Genomic DNA, 22010 nt, shown 5'->3' with positions numbered 1-22010 from the left:
CCTAGGATTGAACCAGCCGGTGGGACGCCTGGATACAGAGCAGTCAACACCAGAGGCTGTTGAAGTAAGTGGAGATCTATCTACCTTATTTTAGTCGCGGCATACTCCGGTAGACTTGGAGTGCTGAGATTTGTTTGCTATGGCGCCAGTCTCTATGGGGGAAGGAGGACCTGTTAGTGGCCACAGGAATGTGGGAATCCCTAGTGGCTCTGATATGGTTGGCTCTATTTTCAAAGCTAATCTGGTTAAACCTTCTACTATTACTTTAGATTCAGTATGGTCTGCTATAATGTCTTTGGAAAAATCAATTTCTTCTTTAATTTCCTTAACTGTGGATGCTAATAATCGTATACAGTTTTCAGAACTTTTGCTTGCCTCACATGCCTCAAAGTTAGAGAATATGGAACAGAGAGTGGCTCAAATTCAGAAGGTGCAAACGACTAATTCTAGGAGATATGGTTCATTCAAAAAGGCTTGAGAATGTTGAAAGTGCTATGAGATATCTGAACTCAAGAGCTGTAAATTTTCCCCGCGAGATCAAGTTAAAAACTATCTCCAAGAAATCTTAATTTCATCAGATGCCTTACCACCTTTGGCAAAAATTTATTTTTTATCTTTTGCTAAAAGAAATGAAGTTTCCTATCCTCTCAATCATCAGGTCTTGCACCTCCTATTGCTGATTTAGCTGCCTTTTTGGAATCATCGGGTGAAGAACAAGTTGAGAAGCGAGGGACGTTAAATGGTCAAATTAATTTTTCCCTCTGATAGAGACTTTGTTCTTAAGTTGTTCTTTTGCAATAGACAGGTTCCAAATTATGGTCAGAAGTTGTGGATTTTCCCCAGACATTGTAAAACCTACTCAGCAGAGGAGAGAGGAATTTCTAGCTTTAGGTCATCAAGCTAGACAAATAGCTCAGATCACAATACAATATCCATGTAAATGTAATTATGAAAATTGATGTCAAATACATATATTTTGATTCAGTACAATTGAAACTTTTTCTAGATTCTCATGTATCCTTGGAAAATAATGCCAACTAAATAGTTATCGTATTATAGGAATAAGAACATAAGAAATTGCCATGCTGGGTCAGACCAAGGGTCCATCAAGCCCAGCATCCTGTTTCCAACAGAGGCCAAAACCGGGCCACAAGAACCTGGCAATTACCCAAACACTAAGACGATCCCATGCTACTGATGCAATTAATAGCAGTGGCTATTCCCTAAGTATAACTGATATAAAGATTATGCCTCTTCGGTTAGAGTTAAGTTTTTACCAGTTGCCGTTGTTGCATTTATTGCACTTGTTGTTGATTTTTGACTTATTTAACTAGTTCACAACTCTGTATTTCTTGCCTTTCTCAGTTTGTTATATCCCCTCCCACTCCCTGTTATAATGTAGTTTCCTCGCTTTTGTTAATATGTAAACCGGCATGATGTGCCTATCTAATGCCGGTATATAAAAGTTATTAAATAAATAATAAATAAATTAATAGCCATTAATGGACTTCTCCTCCAAGAACTTATCCAAACCTTTTTTGAACCCAGCTACACTAACTGCACTAACCACATCCTCTGGCAACAAATTCCAGAGCTTTATTGTTGCATTGAGTGAAAAATAATTTTTCTCCGATTAGTCTTAAATGTGCTACTTGCTAACTTCATGGAATGCCCCCTAGTCCTTCTATTATTCAAAAGTGTAAATAACAGTCACATCTACTCGTTCAAGACCTCTCATGATCTTATCCCCCCTCAGCCGTCTCTTCTCCAAGCTGAACAGCCCTAACCTGTTCAACCTTTCCTCATAGGGGAGCTGGTTCCATCCCCTTTATCATTTTTGGTTGCCCTTCTCTGTACCTTCTCCATCGCAACTATATCTTTTTTGAGATGCGGGCGACCAGAATTGTGCACAGTATTCAAGGTGCGGTCTCACCATGGAGCGATAGAGAGGCATTATGACATTTTCCTTTCTATTAACCATTCCCTTCCTAATAATTCTTAACATTCTATTTGCTTTTTTTGACTGCTGCAAACACTGAGCCGACGATGTTTAAAGTATTATCCATTGTGATGCCTATATCTTTTTCCTGGGTGTAGCTCCTAATATGGAACCTAACATCGTGTAACTACAGCAAGGGTTATTTTTCCCTATGTGCAACACCTTGCACTTGTCCACATTAAATTTCATCTGCCATTTGGATGCCCAATCTTCCAGTCTTGCAAGGTCCTCCTGTAATGTATCACAGTCTGCTTGTGATTTAACTACTCTGAATAGTTTTGTATCATCCGCAAATTTGATAACCTCACTTGTCGTATTCCTTTCCAGATCATTATATATATATATTGAAAAGCATCGGTCCAAGTACAGATCCCTGAGGCACTCCACTATTTACCCTTTTCCACTGAGAAAATTGACCATTTAATCCTACTCTCTGTTTCCTGTCTTTTAACCAATTTGTAATCCATGAAAGGACATCGCCTCCTATCCCTGACTTTTAGTTTTCGTAGAAGCCTCTCACTTTGTCAACACCTTCTGAAATCCAATACACTACATCTACCAGTTCACCTTATCCACATGTTTATTAACCCCTTCAAAAAAAATGAAGCAGATTTGTTAAGCAAGACTTCCCTTGGGTAAATCCATGTTGACGGTGTCCCATTAAACCATGTCTTTCTATATGCTCTACGATTTTGATCTTGAGAATAGTTTCCACTATTTTTCCCGGCACCAAGGATACTCCCTCCTTAATTATCTAATATTTCTTCTTGTTTTGCTTGATAGTAACACTCTCTTTAAATCTTGGCTCCCCAATTGCCTGGTACCAAGGATAATGTATTGATTTAATAATCTTATAATTTTATACTTATTTCTATACTATTATCCTTATCCATTGACAAGTTTGATTATAATAATTTGGACAATAAACAAGTTATAAATGGGAAAAAAATGTGTTCAGTTCCTAGTACTTAGTAGAATCGATAATTCTTACTAAGTATGCCCTGTTTGTTTATTTATGTATTTTGTAATTTTTTTATATACCGCGGCACGTTAATAACATCACCTCTGTTTACAATAAACAATAAACCAGCAACAAGCTTTACAGTCAATATGAAATAAGGTGTACATAATAAATATATTAAGAATAATAAGAACAAAATTAAGAACAAATATTAAGTATAACTAACAATTAAACTAATGATAATCATTCCATAGTAATGGTAAGCCTAATAAAAAGGGAGGTAAGAGCCCGATCCTGTAAGACTTTAGTAGCGAGAGAAAAAAAAAAAGTGGGCGAGTGTCATTGGATCAGAGAAAAACAGGTACAATTAATTGGCATTTCAGCAAAAGAAATGATCATTGAGTGTAAGCTTGTTCAAACAGCCAGGTTTTGAGGTTCTGCTTGAATTTCTTATGGCAGGGTTCTAGACTCAGATCTGTGGGCATTTTGTTCCAGATGTTGGTTCCCGCAATAGAGAATGATCGATCTCTTGTGGAAACGTGTTTGATGTGTTTAAGTGAAGCAGATGCAATTTGGGCTTGGTGCATGTTATATGTATCACACATATTAATACGTTTGATGTACTTCTAAATTTTTTTGGTTTAGCGATAATATCTATAATTCTTTTTATGTACGCCTTGTTATATGTATCACACAGGTTCGATGTATTTCTAACTTTTGTTCTATGTAAACCGACGCGATAGTACTATTACATAAACATCAGTATATAAAAGCCTTTAAATAAATAAATAGTTAAGTTTTGGTTGCTATGGGAGTAGGAATGTGTACAATTAGGGTCCTTTTAATGTATTAGTGTATTCACTATTTATCTTGTAGTGACCTACAAGGTAATGATTAAACTCTTGATGAGGCATGGGGAATTTCTGAATTTAAGTTAAAAGGCTGATTTAAACTTTTTTTTTTTTTTTTTTTTTTATTAGTGTGAAAGTGTCACCTGCCTCTAAATTAAAGGATGCTATTGTTAAGAATGTAACTTTGTCCTTCCGTTGTAACTATGGTTTCTGTTATAGTTTCCCCCTTTTCGATGTAAACCAACCTGATATGGTTTCTACCATGAAGGTCGGTATAGAAAAAGTGTTAAATAAATAAATAAATAAATAAATATTGAGGGGGAGGGAAAGACAAACACACGCCTGGTTTTTTGCCTGCCCTCTGACTAGGTATTTAACACACACACTAAATAATATACCCCAATAGTTTTACTTCTCCCCAGCACTTTTAGTTCTAAAAATTTCCCCAGGCAGTACTTACAGATTCTTTTCTTTTTAGCCACCAGCAAGGTGATCATCTTCTCTCACTGCTCCCTTCATGGTATCTCATTGTGCATCCCGCAGCACACGAGAGGTGATGCAGGATTCATTGCATCACCTCCAGGGGTTAGGCACAATCATTCTGGTACAATCAAGGGAGCAGGGCTGAGGAAGATACTTTCAGTGACTGATGGCAAATTCCAGTAAGTGAGTGCCACAGACAGGCCAGGTTTTCAGGATATCCCCCAATGAATATGCATGAAAGATTTGAATACAATTGGAGGCAGTGCATGCAAATCGTTCTCATGCATGTTCATTATAGATATTCTGAAAACCTGGCCTGTTTGTGGCACTTGGACCAGAGTTTCCAATCACTGCATTTACTTCGAGGTTCCTAAGAAAGAGGGCACCTTTCGGACCATCCTCTATCTGCAAGCTGGTCATTATGGTGCTGTGAGTTCCATGTTTCGGTATGAGATGGTTATGGACAGTGATAGCAGCAGTCCATCAAAGAGAGATTTTGGCTTCATTGGATTTGACAGCCTATGTGCACATCCCCATACGCACAGATCATCAAATTTCTTCATTTCATGGTGCTAGGACAGCATTTCCAGTTTCCAGCTCTTCCTTTTGGGTTGGTGATGGCACCACAGACTTTCACGAAGGTGATGGTCATGGTGGCTGCTGTGCTGCGAAAGGAGGGGGTTCTGGTTCACCCTTATCTAGATGACTGGCTTATCTGAGCGAATTCAGAGGAGGAATATCAATAGTCAGTTCAGAGGGTGCTGAGAGTTGCTATGATCTCTGGGCTGGGTGGTGACTAACGAAGTGTCACTTTATTCTATCCCAGTCAGAGTAATTGGGAGTAAGATTAGACACCGGGCTGGGCAAAGTGTTTCTTACCTCAGAGAGAGTTCTGAGGTTGTAGTCGCAGGTGGACCAGCTACTGCGAATGCTGGAGCCCAGGGCCTGGGATTATCTGCAGGTCCTGGGCTCTATGGTGTCTATGCTAGATTTGGTGCCATGGGCATTTGCTCACATGCGTCCGCTTCAGAGGATGCTTCTGTCCTGTTGGAATCAGCTGTTGGAGGAATTTCATCGGCCTTTACCACTACAGGGTGCCTTCACATCCAGTCTCTTATGATGGCTGTCTTATCACAATTTGGTAGTAGCCACGGATGCCAGCCTCAAAGTTGGGGGGCAGTCTCTCAGGGTGAATGGCACAAGGTCTGTGGTCACCAGCAGAAGCATCCTGGTCTATCAATAGTTTGGAAACAAGGGCGATTCACAGAGTGTTGATATGGTTCCTCCCTTAGGTTCAAGGGAGGACAGTGAGTTTTCTCGGACAATGTAACAACTTTGGCGTATATCAATCATCAAGGCTGGATGAAGAGTTTAGGTGTGGCTCTAGAGACCTAGGAACTCTTGCCTGGGTGGAGAAGGATTTGGAGGGGAAAGCGGCCTCACATGTGGCTGGAGTGAATAATGTGCAGGTGGACTATCTCAGCAGGCAGCAGTTGGACCCGGGGGAATGGGAGTTGTCAGCGGAGGCCTTGGACAACGACAAACCTTTTCTGTCAGAAAAAAATCAGCAGAACCAGAGGTCACGAACTGAGGCTCCAGGGAGGAAGACTAAGAACCAATGTCAGGAAGTATTTCTTCACGGAAAGGGTGGTGGATGCCTGGAATGCCTTTCTGGAGGAAGTGGTGAAGTCTAAAACTGTGAAGGACTTCAAAGGGGCGTGGGATAAACACTGTGGAATCCATCAAGTCTAGAGGGCGTGAATAAGAGGAGGCAGCAAAACACTCACGGAGCGGCAGTAGCCACAGAGGCATTCACGGAGCGGGATGCCACTGGTTGGTGTTCCACCTTCACGGAGCGGAAGGATGGAGGGCTGCCATCTCCAAAAACAAAAAAACAAAACAGGGGTGGGTAAGAGTATGGAACAGAGGTGTGGCCTACTTGTTGCAGCGGTTGCTACCCCTAATTGAGCTGGATGTTCACTTGGATGCAGATCCGGCGCTGCTCTCTACATTGGTGGTGGGGTGGAGGGGAATTAGGGCTGGGAGAGAGAAAAAAAAAGGATAAAGTGCGTAGCTTGCTGGGCAGACTGGATGGGCCGTTTGGTCGTCTTCTGCCGTCATTTCTATGTTTCATTTCATTTCATTTCTATGAGCAGGTGGGGCAGTCCCCAGCTGCATCTATAGCATCATGAAAGAAAGCCAAAGTGACACTGTTCTTCAGTCGTAGATGAGAAGTGGAGGCCGAAGGGATCAATGTTCTGGTTCTTCCGTGGCCAACGGCGATTCTGCTGCACATGTTCCTCCATGGCCTCTCCAGGGTTGAGGGTTGCGGCACATAAAATGATATCCAAGCAGGATGGTTTTGGTGGTGCCAAAGTGGCTGTGGCATCTGGTTTGCGGATCTGATGCATTTCACCATGGACAGACCCCTGCTGTTTGCTCATCTCCTAGGGTTTACTCTGACAAGGACGCATTTTCTCGGTTTGGGTGGATCCTTTTGTCTTGTGGCCTAGCTTTTGAGAGGAGACGTTTAAGGTTGAAAGGCTACTCTGAGCCGCTTATTACTACTTTGCTCTAGGCAAGGAGACCGTCTACCTTTTTCTGGCTTACATCAGGGTGTGGAGTGTGTTTGAGTCCTGGTGTTTAGAGGAGGGCCTGGATTTGTTATAGGTGGACATTCCTGACCTCTTTTTGCCTTTTTACTGCTAGCCCTGACAAGGGGTCTGGCCTACAATTTGCTTCGGGTACAAATGGTGGCTTTAGAATGTCTTTGAGCAAAGATGCAGGGGAAGTCATTGGCTTCTCATCCGGATATCATATGATTTCTCAAGGGGGCCAAGCATTTGCAACCACCAAGTGCGTAGGATATGTCCTTTATGGAACCTTAATTTGGTAACTGCAGGCTCTTTGTGGTCCTCCTTTTGAGCCTTTGCAGAGGACATCATTGAAGGACCTTATCTTGAAAGCAGTCTTTCTGGTGGCGACTTGTTTTGGCCAGATGAATTTCGGAGCTTCAGGTATTGTCCTGCAGAGAGCTGTTCCTGCAAATTACGGAGGATGGATTATCTTTGTATATGGTGCCCTCGTTTTTACCAAAGGTAGTTTCCAGAAGGTAGAGAGCTTCCAGCCTTTCCAGATTTGTTTGAGGGAGTGGATGCAAGGGAGCTTCGCTTATTGGATGTTCATCGGACTCTGATGTGATATCTTAAGGTCACTAACAGTTTTGACTATCAGATCATGTTTGTCTTGTGCGGGAGCACAATGAAAGGAGCTAGGTGTCTAAAGCCACAATTGCTTGTTGGTTAAAGGAGACTGGCTGAAAAATTCTCTGTAAAGGCCAGAAATCCCATAGGGGTTGTGGCGCATTCTACTAGAGCCCAAGCAGGCACCTGAGCAGAGTGTCAGTTGGTGTCGCCACAGGAGATCTATAGGTGGTGACATGGTCTTCTCTTCATGCTTTCACCAGACATTACCAGTTAGAATTTCAGGTGTTGGAGGAGGCGAGTTTGGTGTATTCTGCGAGCGGGTTTTTTGGGTTCCCAGTTTAGGGGTGCTTGGGTATATCCTACTGCTCTGGGGTATGAACAGGAAAGGAAGTTGGTTCTTACCTGCTAATTTTTGTTCCAGAATACCATAGATCAGGCTAGAGGCCAATTCCCTTGCTTCTGAAAGACTGAAATGTTTGCAATAAATTCTGCTCTGCATTCAAACACTTATGTATATATTTTGGACCTTTTAAGACTGATAGGATTTTGGTTCCTGTGTTAAATGTGAGGGCTCCAGTTCAGGGGACTCCAGCCATTCTATGGTCACGCTAGGAGGGGAAGGGTTTTGATTGAATTTCATAGTGTGGCTCTACATTGGCTTGGCTACAGGTGGCATTCTTGGTTAGGTAGCAGTGCCTGAAAAGTGTGTTTTTTTTTTTTTTTTTTTCCTCTGCCTCCATCTGCTGATAAGGATGCAAAACCCACTTGTCTGGACTGATCTCGGGGTACACCAGGCACAAAACTTAGCAGGTGAAAACAAATGTTGTCAGACTGTACTGAACCTCACAGCACAGGCAAGCTTTGGAGTAGATGACCTGAGCCCCATGGTGTTTGATTTTAGCTGCAACTCTCATCCATTTTGGTGTTTTAATGCAGATTCATCAATCATTTGGACTTCAAAATGCATACCTTCTTCCTTTCTCTTTTTCCCAGCTTTGGTCCTTATTATGTTGAACCTGTTATTGCTGGACTTGATCCCCATACCTACCAACCTTTCATCTGCTCACTGGACCTGATAGGCTGTCCTATGGTTACAGAAGATTTTGTTGTGAGTGGAACGTGCTCAGAGCAGATGTACGGCATGTGCGAGTCCCTCTGGGAACCAGACATGGTGAGTGGACAGGGGCTGCACTTAGATTACTCAGGGACTTTGCTGTCTGCTCTATTTAGCGTGGGGTAAGAGAAGATTTCTATGCAGTAAACTTCATTTTCTAATGGTTGTGTCTGGTTTTTTTGGATGGACTGACCACGTTTCTTGAGTAGCTTTTGAAAGCTAATGCTCACTTCAGGTCAAGAACTTTAACTTTGCAAGCTGGGAGATTCTGTGAGAAGAATATATGATTTTTCATTTCTTGTCTCTAGGAGCCTGATGACCTGTTTGAAACCATTTCCCAGGCAATGCTGAATGCAGTGGATAGAGATGCTGTATCTGGCATGGGTGTAGTTGTACATGTCATGTAAGTACCTCACTGATCCAGCTCATTTACCAGGTGGGAAGTTGTATGAAAGCTGTGCATTTCTAGGGAAGATATGCTCTTAATGAGGCAGATCCAGTGAGCCATCGGCAAACACTTTGCAAAGAGGAGACATTCACGTTGCTTGCATGAGGCTGGGGGTGGAAGCAGTTCTTGAGCTGGCTGTTTCCTCCTGTGCATTCAAGGTCAGCCAGTAAGATCACTGCCTACTGGCATTACTAGACAAAAACATTTTTTTTCCTCTTCCAAAAAAGCAGATCTTCATTTTACCATAATGCAAGGGGTGGAGACTTCATTTTGAAATATATACATTGGCAAAAGGAACAGCAGTAGGGTGTTTGGTCTTGGATATTACCTCCTTAATCCAGTGGAATTCACTGTTAGTCTGCAAGGGCTGCAAAGAGCTTTCTCTCCTGCATATTCATTAGAGGTAACTTGAAAACTTAATCGGGTTGCAACCTGTGAGGGCTAGAAGCAAAAAGCACTGCATAGCTTGTTCAGTGCCATTACTGAAACTTAGGACTATCACCTAAGTGGCTGTGGGTGGGTTTCAGGGGATTTCTGTTCATTTATAGTTGGAAACATTTGGTACTTAATATCTGTTTATCTCTTGCAGTGAAAAAGACAAAATTACAACCAAGCTGTTGAAAGCCCGAATGGACTAATTCCTCTTCCTACTTCTATGCTCTAGGTTCTGCAGTGTTTGTACTTTTTAAATAAAATCCTGAAGGCTTCCTTACATCTGGATAGTGACTGTTGTGATGTCTTTATAGTAAACACTTCTGCTCCTCTAGGCCTGACTTACACACTTAATCCTTCTTTCCTACCGCATCAGTAGGGGCCACTTAAATTCCCTGGATCCAAGGGTAATTGTTTAGAATGGTAAAAAAAAAACATTTCCTAGTGTGCAGCAGATGGACTCAGGACTTTTCTCCAGTGCATATAATTTATATTAAAATCTTTACACAACTTATAGCTTCAATCTGTTAAATATTGTTATGTACCAAGTATTGTAATTATTAAGTATTGTTTAAAATGTGACTAAATTATGTATGTTGAAATATGTGAACCGCCTAGACGGATAGTTTACCTACCCATTGTTGCGGTATATAAGACTTTTAAATAAATAAAAATAAAAAATTATGCTCCCCTGGCAGCAGATGGAGACAGTCAGATTTCAAAGTTGACGTCACCCTAGATACACCCTTGCCGTGTGACCTCGGCCCTCCAGTATTGTCTACAGCCACTGGTGGACATGCCTATCCCCATGAGATTGCTGTACTTTTTTGAAGGAGAAAGTCTACTTTTAAATTGAAGGAACGTTGCGCCCCGCTCTCCTGCAGTGCTAGCTAAAAGTTCCTCCCCCAGCTGCGATTTTCGAGATCCCTCAGAGGTGTGCCTTGGTCTGGTAGCTGGGTCCTAGACTAGACTTTGCTGCTGAAAGGCAGCGGGCGCAGGAAGCAGAGCGCGGCAGTGACAACCAAAGCCCTCTCCTGCCACAGCTGGAGACAGTCTCTGTACTCATCTGGTAAGTACTGAGCCCCGGGTAAGTAAAGGAAAACAAAACAAAAAAGATTATCTCCCGCTTTAGCGACATTTGGAGGGGTTCGGTAAGACTTCCTCTGGTCTCCTTACTCGGCGCGCCATAACAACGTCGTTCTCAATCCCATTTGGGGTAAGGGGAAATGGACGGCCGAGTGGGTTGAGCAGTTCCCGGTGGGCTAGGCCCCACTATAGGCTTGGTTGGCACACTGCATGATAGGCCGCAGCCGTGCCATCTTGTGCTCCTGCCATATTGCCCTCCATAGAACGTTGGTACGCACAATGTGTTGGCTCTGCACGCGTACATACACACACAGCTTCTAAGTGCATAACCAAGTGCATGGGCTGCGTGTGCGTGTGCCTTGCCTAGGCACTCAAACTGTGGCGATAAGAATTTTTAAGCACAAGCTGATAAAGCCCATAGTTACCGCCCCCAATGGTGCCAGCAGCCAAGAAACAGAAGCGCCCTTCTCTCTGTGCTGCTTGATATATTAGGGCTGCACTGTCTGGTGGAGTCCAGGTTAGGTCAGCACTGTGAAGAAGCCCAAGGAGAACGAGCCTCTCCGGACTTTGCTAAATGTGGCTCCTCCCTTTCAGAGGATGGGTTAGCTACAGCCTTATTTATTTTATTTATACAATTTTTGTATATTGTTGCACAATTTTTGTATACCTTAACGGGAAGTACCCTGGATCCAAGTACTCCCTTGACTGGGTCATCCATGGGAGAGGGAAATTCAGTGGCTCCTATGCCAGTACCTCCTGGGCTAGGCATGGACCCAGCTGCCTTCGCTTGGGTGGAGTTTTTTTTCAGGATCTACAAAGCCTTTGTATAGGCACAGTCCACTACCTCGCTTGCCCCTGTCCGGGCGGAACCTCAGCCAGTAAGCCCTCCCTTTCCTAGTCCTATTGGCAGACCTTGAGGCATGCCTGGCCATAGCAAGGGCTTCCCTGGTAGGGACCCAGATGAAGAGGATGATCTGGAAACCTTGGAAGAAGGGGAAATTCCCCCTGGCTTGGAACTGTATTGAATGATGATGTGTTTTAGTTTTTTTTTTTCTTTCAAAGAGATGAATTGCTTGCCTTGGTTTCCCAGACCCTGAACCTAATGGGAGTGCTTGGGTCTGATTTATGACTGAAGCAAAGAAGAATCCCATTTTGATATTCCTATGGAAGCCTCTTGCTACTTTCCAGTACTGGAAACCATCCAGGAGTTGATTGACCTGGAATGGCATGCCCCGAAAGAAAGTACTAAATGGGGATGATTGTTTGAAGCTCTATATCCACTGGATCCACCAGTGAGAGTGTTTGCGTCAGTCTGTGCCAACTCAACAAACTATCCCAATGGAAGGAGGAGCAGCCTTAAAGGATGCACATGATAGACAGATGGATTCCATCCTTAAACAAGCCTTTGATCCAATTGCAGTGAGCTTGCAGATTGTTTCTTGTTGTGCCCTGGTAGCTCATTCACGCCTACTCCTCTCTCAGGAGGTGGATGACTCGGGATGAATGCCAGAGCAGTTATGGAACCCACCCCTGCTTTTTTTTTTTTTTAAGCAGAGGCGGGCTCAGATCTAGTCCATACTTCAGCCAGAGGAGTGGTGGCCAGAAGGACAGCTATGGTTACAGCATTGGCCTTGGAGGTTGCTGACCAATCTAACAAAGATGCCCTTTAAAAGATCTCTCCTTTGCGGAAGTGAATTGGAAAAAAGCTAGCCAGTAAATGGGGCAAATCTCTAGTTTCCTGGCTACCCGGCAGACAAGAGGAAGCAGTTACAGTGCCAATCCAGGGGCTCCCGATTTCACCCCTACATAAACTCGACATTTCAAAGGTCTTGGCCCTTTGGGAAATCTCAGTACTTTTGTAGTCAACAGCCCCAAAGTGGGGCAGGTACAGGTTCATCCCAAACCCACAAATGAAATTTTGCTGACCCACCCTCGGAACGAGGAGATAGAAGAGGGACAGTCAACCCCCTACTACAGGTGGGTCAAGATCACTTGGACAAATGGATACTGGAAGTCATATAAGAAGGAGATGTGCTAGAATTTCACAGTACTCCTCAGTATGTATTCATTTTGTCTCCTTGCCTCTCTCGGCACAAAAAGTAGGCAGTGTAGCTTACTCTTAAGGCTCCTCAAGATGAGGGCTATAATCCCACTACCTATGCCCCAGGAAACTACAGGGCATTATTCCATATATTTCATTGTAGCAAGAAGGGGAGGTTCCTTTCCCCCCATCCTGGACCTCAAGATTGTCAATCGACAGCTATTGCGTGAATCATTTCCGCATGGAAACATTGTACGGCCATTATCACCGAGCATAATCAGGAGAGTTCTTAACCTCCCTAGACCTATCCGAGGCCTACCTACATATTCCAATCCGTCAATAACACAGTTTCCTACGCTTTGCAGTACTGGGTTGCCATTATCTGTTCTGGGCACTGCCTTTTGGCCTAGCCACCGCTCCCAGAACATTCTCCAAGATTATGGTAGGTGTAGCAGCAGCATTGAGAAAAGAGGGAATCCTGGTGCTCCCGTACTTGGACGACTGGTTGATCAGGGCCAAATCAGTGGAAAAGAGTCTCTGGGTGACCAACAGGGTAATTATTTTCTTCAGGAATGTGGCTGGATAGTAACCTGGACAAAAGCAGTCTCAAGCCTTCCCAGTACTTGGAATATCTGGGAATCTGATTTGATACCAGGCAGGGCAAGGTCTTCCTTTCGATCACATGGGTGAGGAATGTGATGTCCCAGGTGCATCAGCTGGGACATCACATTCCTCACCATGTGGAGCTATCTTCAAGTTCTCTGTTTGATGGCAGCAACCATGGAAGTGGTGCTGTGGGTGAGGGCACATGCGACCACTTCAATGATCACTGCTGTCACACAAACTCACTGTTTCAAGACTATTCGATTTGCCTCCACTTGCCGATGGGCGTAAGCTCTTGGTTCCAGTGGTGGCTGCAGGACGTTCATCTGAGCAGGGATATGCCCTGTCCTCACTGAACTGGCTGGTCCTCATGACAGATACGAGTCTTGTGGGCGAGGGAGCTCACTGTCAGGAACTGTCGGCTCAGGGCCGTTGGACCAAAGAAGATGCCCTCTGGAATATCAACCGCCTGCAAGCCCAGGCAATTAGATTGGCATGTCTACAATTCAACCATAGACTCCAGGGTCGAGTGGTCTGGGTGATGTCTGACAACGCAATGGCGGTAGCCTACATCAACCACCAGCGTGGAAGCAAGAGCCAGCAAGTGTCCCGGGCGATAGCCCTCCTTATGGAATGGGTGGAAACACATCTACAGATGATCTGAGCATCCCACATTGCAGGAAAAGACAACATCAGAGCAGACTTTCCTGGATCCAGACTGTCCCTGCTTAGAGAGTGGGTAATGTCTGCCAAAGCGTTTCAGCTGGTGGTAGATTGCTGGGGGTCTCCTGTCCATTGACCTGCTGGCCACATCTCACAATGTGAAGATTCCCAGATTCTTCAGTCGCAGAAGAGAGCCATGGTCCCTGGCGATCGCTGCTCTTGTTCAGACCTGGCTGGAAGAAGAGTTGCTATACCCCTTCCCTCCGTGGCCCCTGCTGGGCAAGGTCATTCGCAGAATCAAGCACCACAGGGGATTAGCTCTAGCAGTAGCTCCAGCGTGGCCCAGGCGTCTGTGGTATGTGGACATGTAGAGACCCCTCTGTGCATCCCACTGCACAGGGACCTGCTACAGCAGGGACCAGTCCTTCACAAGGATCTGAGTCAATTCTGTCTTATAGTCTCACCCTTGAGTGCTCACCCGATGGAAGTGAGGTGTAGCAGGAAGTGATCCTGTAGCAAGGACCTGCTCTGCAGGTGATGTATTGTCCTCTCGCACTGAGGACAATTCTCCCAGGGCTACTGCCCAGGAGGGAAGGGTTAGGCCGGCCATCATACTTGGTGATTCGATTATTAGAAACGTAGATAGCAGGGTGGTTGGTGGACATGAGGACCGCCTGGTAACTTGCCTGCCTGGTGCGAAGGTGGCAGACCTCATGTGTCACCTAGATAGGATTATAGACAGTGCTGGAGAGGAGTCGGCTGTCGTGGCACATGTGGGCACCACCGCCATAGGAAAATGTGGGAGAGAAGTTCTGGAAGCCAAATTTAGGATTTTAGGTAGGAAGCTGAAATCCAGAACCTCCAGGGTGTGGTATTCTCTGAAAGGCTTCCTGTTCCACGTGCAGGTCCCCAGAAGCAGGCAGAGCTCCAGAGTTTCAATGCATGGATGAGATGATGGTGCAGGGAAGAGGGATTCAGCTTTGAAAGGAACTGGGGAAAGGGGATACTTTTCCGAAAGGACAGGCTCCACCTTAACCAGAGTGGAACCAAGCTGCTGGCACTAACTTTCAAAAAGGAGATAGAGCAGCTTTTAAAGTAGAACAAGGGGGAAAGCCAACAGTCACTCAGCAGTGCATGGTTTGGAGAAATGTATCCTTGAAGGATACTAATGAAACAGGAGAGTTAGGGCATCCCAACAGAGAGGTTCCATTAAAAGCAAACATAGTCTATATGTAAAAAATCACCAAAGCTAATGATTTCCAAATTATCCCAAACAACTGAAAAGCAGGTTGTTAAAACAAACAAAAAACACACTTTGAAATGTCTGTATGCCACTGCCAGAAGTCTAAGAAATAAGATGGGAGAGTTAGAGTGTATAGCAACAAATGATGAGATTGACATAATTGGCATCACAGAGACTTGGTGGAAGGAGGATAACCAATCGGACAGTGCTGTATCAGGGTACAAATTATATCGCAATGATAGGTAGGATCAACTTGGTGGGGGTGTGGCACACACTTTATGTCCGGGAGTGTATAGAGTCCAACAGGATAAAGATCATACAAGAGACTAAATGCTCAGTAGAATCTATATATGGGTAGAAATTCCATGTGTGTTGGGTAAAAGTAAAGTGATAGGAGTATACTACCATCCACCTGGACAAAATGGTCAGACAGATGATAAAATGCTAAGAGAAATCAGGGAAGCAAACCAATTTGGCAGTGCTCCATGATGCACGTACAAGATGATACTGATTGTGGGTCCCTCCCGATGCAGCGACCGCGAAACACGGACCGTGTCGGGGGACTTTAATATTTGTCATTGAAAACGTATGGAGTTGCCACTATTAATATTGAGGAATTTCAGCTAATCAATAAAAATTTATTATAATTTTGAAGGTGGACTTGCTTTACTATTTCCTTGCACGCTGGATGTATGGAGATTCCAATTACCCCAATATTGACTAGGTAAATGTAACATCAGGACTTGCTAGAGATGTAATAAATGATTGCTTCATGGAGCAATTGGTTCAGGACCAACAAGAGAGGGAGCTATTTTAGATTTAATTCTTAGTGGAACGCAGGATTTGGTGAGAGGTAACTGTGGTGGGGCCACTTGGCAACAGTGATCATAACATGATCAAATTTAAACTAATAACTGGAAGGGGGACAATAAGTAAATCTGCAGCTCTAACACTAAATTTTCAAAAGGGAAACTTTGATAAAATGAGGAAAATAGTCAGAAAAAAACTGAAAGGTGCAGCTGCAAAGCTTAAAAGTGTTCAACAGGCTTGGACATTGTTTAAAAATACAATCCTAGAGGTGTAGTCTATATGTATTCCACGGATTAAGAAAGGTGGAAGGAAGGCAAAATGATTACCGTCATGGTTAAAAGGTGAGGTGAAAGGCTATTTTAGCCAAAAAAAATTCTTCAAAAATTGGAAGAAGGATCCATCTGAAGAAAATAGGATAAAACACAAGCATTGTCAAGCTAAGTGTAAAACATTGATAAGACAGGTGAAGAGAGAATTTGAAATGAAATTGGCCATAGAGATAAAAACTCATAATAAAAACTTTTTAAAATATATCCAAAGCAAGAAACCTGTGAGGGAGTTGGTTGGACCATTAGATGACCGAGGGGTTAAAGGGGCTCTTAGGGAAGATAAGGCCATTTCAGAAAGACTAAATGAATTCTTTGCCTCCGTGTTTACTAATGAGGATTTTGGGGAGATACGAGTTCCGGAGATGGTTTTCAGGGGTGATGAGTCAGATGAACTGAACGAAATCACTGTGAAACGTGGAAGATGTAGTAAGTCAGATTGACAAACTAAAGAGTAGCAAATCACCTGGACCATATGGCATGCATCCTAGCGTTCTGAAGGAACTAAAAAATGAAATTTCTGATCTATTAGTTAACATTTGTAACCTATCATTAAAATCAACCATTGTACCTGAAGACTGGAGGGTGGCCAATGTAACCCCAATATTTAAAAAAGGCTCCAGGGGCGATCCGGGTAACTATAGACAAGTGAGCCTGACTTCAGTGCTGGGAAAATAGTGGAAACTATTCTCAGGATCAAAATCGTAGAGCATATAGAAAGACATGATTTAATGGAACAGAGTCAACATGGATTTACCCAAGGGAAGTCTTGCCTATCAAATCTGCTTCATTTTTTTGAAGGGGTTAATAAACATGTGAACTGGTAAATGTAGTGTATTTGGATTTTCAGAAGGCGTTTGACAAAGACCCTCATGAGAGGCTTCTACGAAAACTAAAAAGTCATGGGATAGGAGGCGATGTCCTTTCGTGGATTGCAAGCTGGTTAAAAGACAGGAAACAGAGAGTAGGATTAAATGGTCAGTTTTCTCAGTGGAAAAGGGTAAACAGTGGAGTGCTTCAGGGATCTGTACTTGGACAGGTGCTTTTCAATATATATATATATATATATAGTGAGGTTACCAAATTTGCAGATGATACTAAATTATTCAGAGTAGTTAAATCACAAGCAGACTGTGATACATTACAGGAGGAACTTGCAAGACTGGAAGATTGGGCATGGAAATGGCAGATGAAATTTAATGTGGACAAGTGCAAGGTGTTGCATATAGGTAAAAATAACCCTTGCTGTAGTTACACGATGTTAGGTTCCATATTAGGAGCTACCACCCAGGAAAAAGATCTAGGCATCATAGAGGATCATACTTTAAAATCGTCGGCTCAGTGTGCTGCAGCAGTCAAAAAAAGCAAACAGAATGTTAGGAATTATTAGGAAGGGAATGGTTAATAGAACGGAAAATGTCATAATGCCTCTGTATCGTTCCATGGTGAGACCGCACCTTGAATACTGTGTACAATTCTGGTTGCTGCATCTCAAAATAGATATTGTTGTGATGGAGAAGGTACAGAGAAGGGCAACCAAAATGATAAAGGGGATGGAACAGCTCCCCTATGAGGAAAGGCTGAAGAGTTTAGGGCTGTTCAGCTTGGAGAAGAGACGGCTGAGGGGGGATATGATAGATGTCTTTAAGATCATGAGAGGTCTTGAATGAGTAGATGTGAATCCGTTATTTACACTTTTGAATAATAGAAGGACTGAGGGGCATTCCATGAAGTTAGCAAGGAGAAAATTCTTTCTCACTCAACGCACAATAAAGCTCTAGAATTTGTTGCCAGAGGATGTGGTTATTGCACTTAGTGTAGCTGGATTAAAAAAAGGTTTGGATAAGTTCTTGGAGGAGAAGTCCATTAATGGCTATTAATCAGTTATACTTAGGGAATAGCCACTGCTATTAATTGCATCAGTAGCATGGGATCGTCTTAGTGTTTGGGTAATTGCCAGGTTCTTGTGGCCTGGTTTTGGCCTCTGTTGGAAACAGGATGCTGGGCTTGATGGACCCTTGGTCTGACCCAGCATGGCAATTTCTTATGTTCTTATGATATTCTGAGATAGTAATTGCCACTTTACTCCACACGTAGAAGTTCTCGTCATCCCTAGCATATGTGCAGGTCTGGAAAGTATTTGAGGCCTGGTACAAGAACACAGTGTCCCCTCCTTGGGCAGTCAAAATCCTACTACTTCTGAATTTTCTGCAAGATGGCCTGAATAAAGGTTTGACCCTTAACTCTTTGAAGGTGCAGGGAGTGGCTCTCTGCTGTTTCAGGGGCAAAGTGAATGGAAACAAGCCCCCTGGTCAGCTCATCTGCACATGGCCCTGCCACCCCTACAGGGGCTAGTTCCCATGTGGAATTTTAATCTAGTATTAGAATCTTTGGCAGGGCCAAAGATTCTAATACTAGATTGAACTGAACTGAACTGTCTTTCCTTCTGTTTTATTAACCTTGAAAACAGTGTTCCTGGTGGCTATATGCTCAGCTCGTCACATCTCTTAAGTGCAGGCATTGTTATGTCAGGAACCATTCCTCCGGCTGACTCCAAGAGCATTATAGTTTCAGACTGTTCCATCCTTCTTGCCTGAGTTATTCTTGGAGTTTCATTGGAATTAGTTCATTTCATTGTGATCCTTGGAAACGCATAAGGATGCGGAGGAATACCGCTTCCTCCAGCATTTGAACGTCAGACGTTTTCTGCGGTATCCTTCACAGAGGAAGGAATCACGGCGAACCAGCTTCGCAGGCTACCATCGCCTGCTAGATTAAGGAGGTGGTCATGGGTGCCTATGTGGAGGCAGGAAAGCCATTACCTTCTCAGATTAAAGCTCATTCCACTCAGGCAGTCTTATGGGGGAAGTTAGACTGCTGTCTTCCACCGTTATCAACCGAGCAGTGACGTGGTCCTCCTTGCACACCTTCTCCAGGTTCTATCGCCTGGCCGTACAAGCCCGTGAGGATGCAGCCTTTGCAAGGGCGGTGGTAAGTGGACAAAGGGCAGCCTCCCACTCTGATCAGGAGTAGCTTTTGTACATCCCCATTGGGCCTGAGTCTATCTGGTTACACGCTAGGAAATGGAGAAATTACTTACCTCCATAATTTGTTTTCCTTCGTGTAGACAGATGGACTCAGCAACCCGCCCTCAGCTGTCCAGGAATTCGCCCATGGGGTAGATATCTAATCCAAGAGATTACAGGTAAGCCTTCATCCAGGCCCTAGCGCAAGCTACCTCTATATAAAATGCTTAAAACAAATACTGGGGGTGTTTAGGATTGGTTGAGTACAGTTACGGTTATCCATTTTTAATCAAGTTTTTTTGTTTTTTTTTTACTAGTAGGGCCACAGTGGCATTTGAAGAGAAGACTGGAGGGTTGAGGTCACTGCAGGGGTTTATGTATAGTGATGTTAGCTTTGAAATCTGACTCCATCAGCTGGCAGGGGAGCATAACCCTTTGGTCCTGAGTCCATCTGTCTACACTAAGGAAAATGAAATTCAGGTAAATAATTTCTCCAGTGGTGCTAATTCATTTTTCTTTACAAACAGCAGTACAAATGCTAAACTCAGCAACAGATCCAAAAGGCACAAAAGGGAGATAAGGACAAAGCTAACTGGTCCTCATCAATTCTGTAAGAAATTCTCAAGACAAGGAAGAAATGACTTTAGCTTCAAACAGGATTACAAGCAATCAAGAGGCCTGAAGGTGGAAATTCCCCTCTGTTACTAGTTTATTAGAAAGTTCGATGTGTTTTTCTAGCTATAACAGAATAAAAACTGCCTTAAGAGTGATATCTTACAAGCAGTCACCTGCCATCTAGCCTTAGCATTAGTTAGGCTTTAGCTGCTGTCATAATCCTCATCAGCTTTGTTAGAGGGATTACCTTCAGCTTGGACTGGCTACAACTTCTCTAAATATTGCTGTAAGCTACTCTATTACTTTCAATGCTGTATTTTAATCATCTCCTACTGGTACTAAATCTCTTATGGTTCCAAGCTGCGGTCTGGACCTAGCCAGCCTTAGTGCAGGGCTTCCCCAACGTGGCCTAGTCACTTTTTTAGGCTATCAACAATGAATGTTAGACAAATTAGCATAGAAAGGAAAATTTGCTTCTTACCTACTAATTTTCATTGCTGTAGTACAACAAATCAGTCGAGACTCCTGAGTTTTGCCTCCATGCCAGCAGATGAGACAAAGTTTTACTAACATTGCTATATAACCCCAGTGTACCTCCTGCACGCATCCAGTATTGACATGGACCCAAGCCAAGAGGATATTTACACTAAAAAACTAAACAGCAAACACCCCCAACAAACAGGAGATTGGTGCCGTTGTAACCAACTGGAAACTCTGTCTCAGAAAACAGCAGCCTGAAAAAGCACTACATTACATACAAACCTTAGCGCTCGACTCTCCTAGTCGAGCGCTAAGGTACCAGTAGGAGATGTAGTACCACAGATCAGTCCAGCTAGTTGCTGGACTGATCTGTGGTACTACTTAGCAGAGTTAAGGACCAATTTTTCTTTTCCTATATATACCCAGATCAGTCCAAACTCCTGTCATTTACCTAAGTACCCCTAAACTGGGTGTGGACCCAGAGAGTGTTCTGCTCACAGAACACTAACTGAAGCCCAATGGAGCCAGTATCCCAATATCCAAGTGATCGTGTTTGGCGAAATTGTGCAGCGACTACAAAATAGCTCCCCTGCAAATCTGCTACAGGATACCTGCTGAGCCTTTGCCCAAGAGGTCACTTGAAAACGAGTCAAGTGAGCCCTCCAACCCTCAGGCACTGGATGACTTTTAGATATGTGTTGAACTAATCGCCATAAACCAACGCGCAATGGTAGCCTTAGAAGGCTAATACCCCTTCTTTGGACCATTCCACAGAACAAAGAGGTGATCTGACATATGAAACTCATTAGTAACATTCAGATACCTTCCCAATGAACAAACCATGTACAAGAGCCTCTGTTCACTTGGATGAGGCGCAGAATAATCCAAATCGGGAAAGGCTGTAAGTACCACAATCTGCTTGAGAGGAAATGCCAAAATCACCTAAGGCAGAAAAGAGGGCACTGCGCTCAATGTCACCCCTGACTCTGAAATCTGCAGAAAACGATCATGCCTGGAGTTCTGAAATCCTCCTGGCTGAACAAATAGCCACCAGAAAAAACACACCTCAAGAGTTAAGTCCTATATGGTTGCCCTTCTCATGTCTCAAATGGAGCCACACCCATTTGTCTAAGCACCAGATTAAGATTCCAAGAGGGACAGACCTTTTCGCACTGTAGGAAGCAAATTTTTCTTTCCCTGAAGAAAATGCAACACACCTGGATGCGTGGACAGAGCATATCCATGCACTGAACCCCGAAGCCAGCCCAATGTCACAAACTGCACTCTCACAGAGTTAAAAGCCAGACCTGTGACCAAACACTCCTATAGAAAAGTCAAAATATGGGACACTAGACTGAATAGGCTGCACTCCGTGAATGGTATAGCAGGACCCAAAGACCCTCCAAATCCTCACATACACTAAGGACATGGAAGGTTGCCTGGCTTACGAGGCAGTAATAACCTCCTCATACTATCCCCCCTGTCTCAGCTGTCCAAAAGTACATAAGTTACCGGAGGACAAACCAAAAAGCAGGATATCTTTTCCCATTCGTGCTTGCTTTTGGGACAATAAGATTCCACCAGAATAAAGGCTCGTCGGGATTTCAGAGGCAGGGCTCAGAC

General features: G+C 43.7%; 1 protein-coding gene across 1 annotated transcript in view; it reads left to right on the top strand.

Moving 5' to 3' along the window:
- Positions 1-9782, top strand: part of PSMB3 (proteasome subunit beta 3) — a 40475-nt gene extending 30693 nt beyond the window's left edge. Inside the window, 3 exon segments of the mRNA XM_029573395.1 lie at positions 8494-8671; positions 8923-9017; positions 9652-9782. Of these exon segments, the coding sequence (XP_029429255.1) occupies positions 8494-8671; positions 8923-9017; positions 9652-9700 (322 nt within the window). The 3' untranslated portion in view covers positions 9701-9782.
- The last annotated feature ends 12228 nt before the right edge of the window (positions 9783-22010 follow it).

The sequence above is a fragment of the Rhinatrema bivittatum genome, chromosome 12, assembly GCF_901001135.1.
Source record: "Rhinatrema bivittatum chromosome 12, aRhiBiv1.1, whole genome shotgun sequence".
In the NCBI taxonomy this organism is placed as follows: domain Eukaryota; kingdom Metazoa; phylum Chordata; class Amphibia; order Gymnophiona; family Rhinatrematidae; genus Rhinatrema; species Rhinatrema bivittatum.
This window is presented reverse-complemented; position numbering and strand designations above follow the sequence as displayed.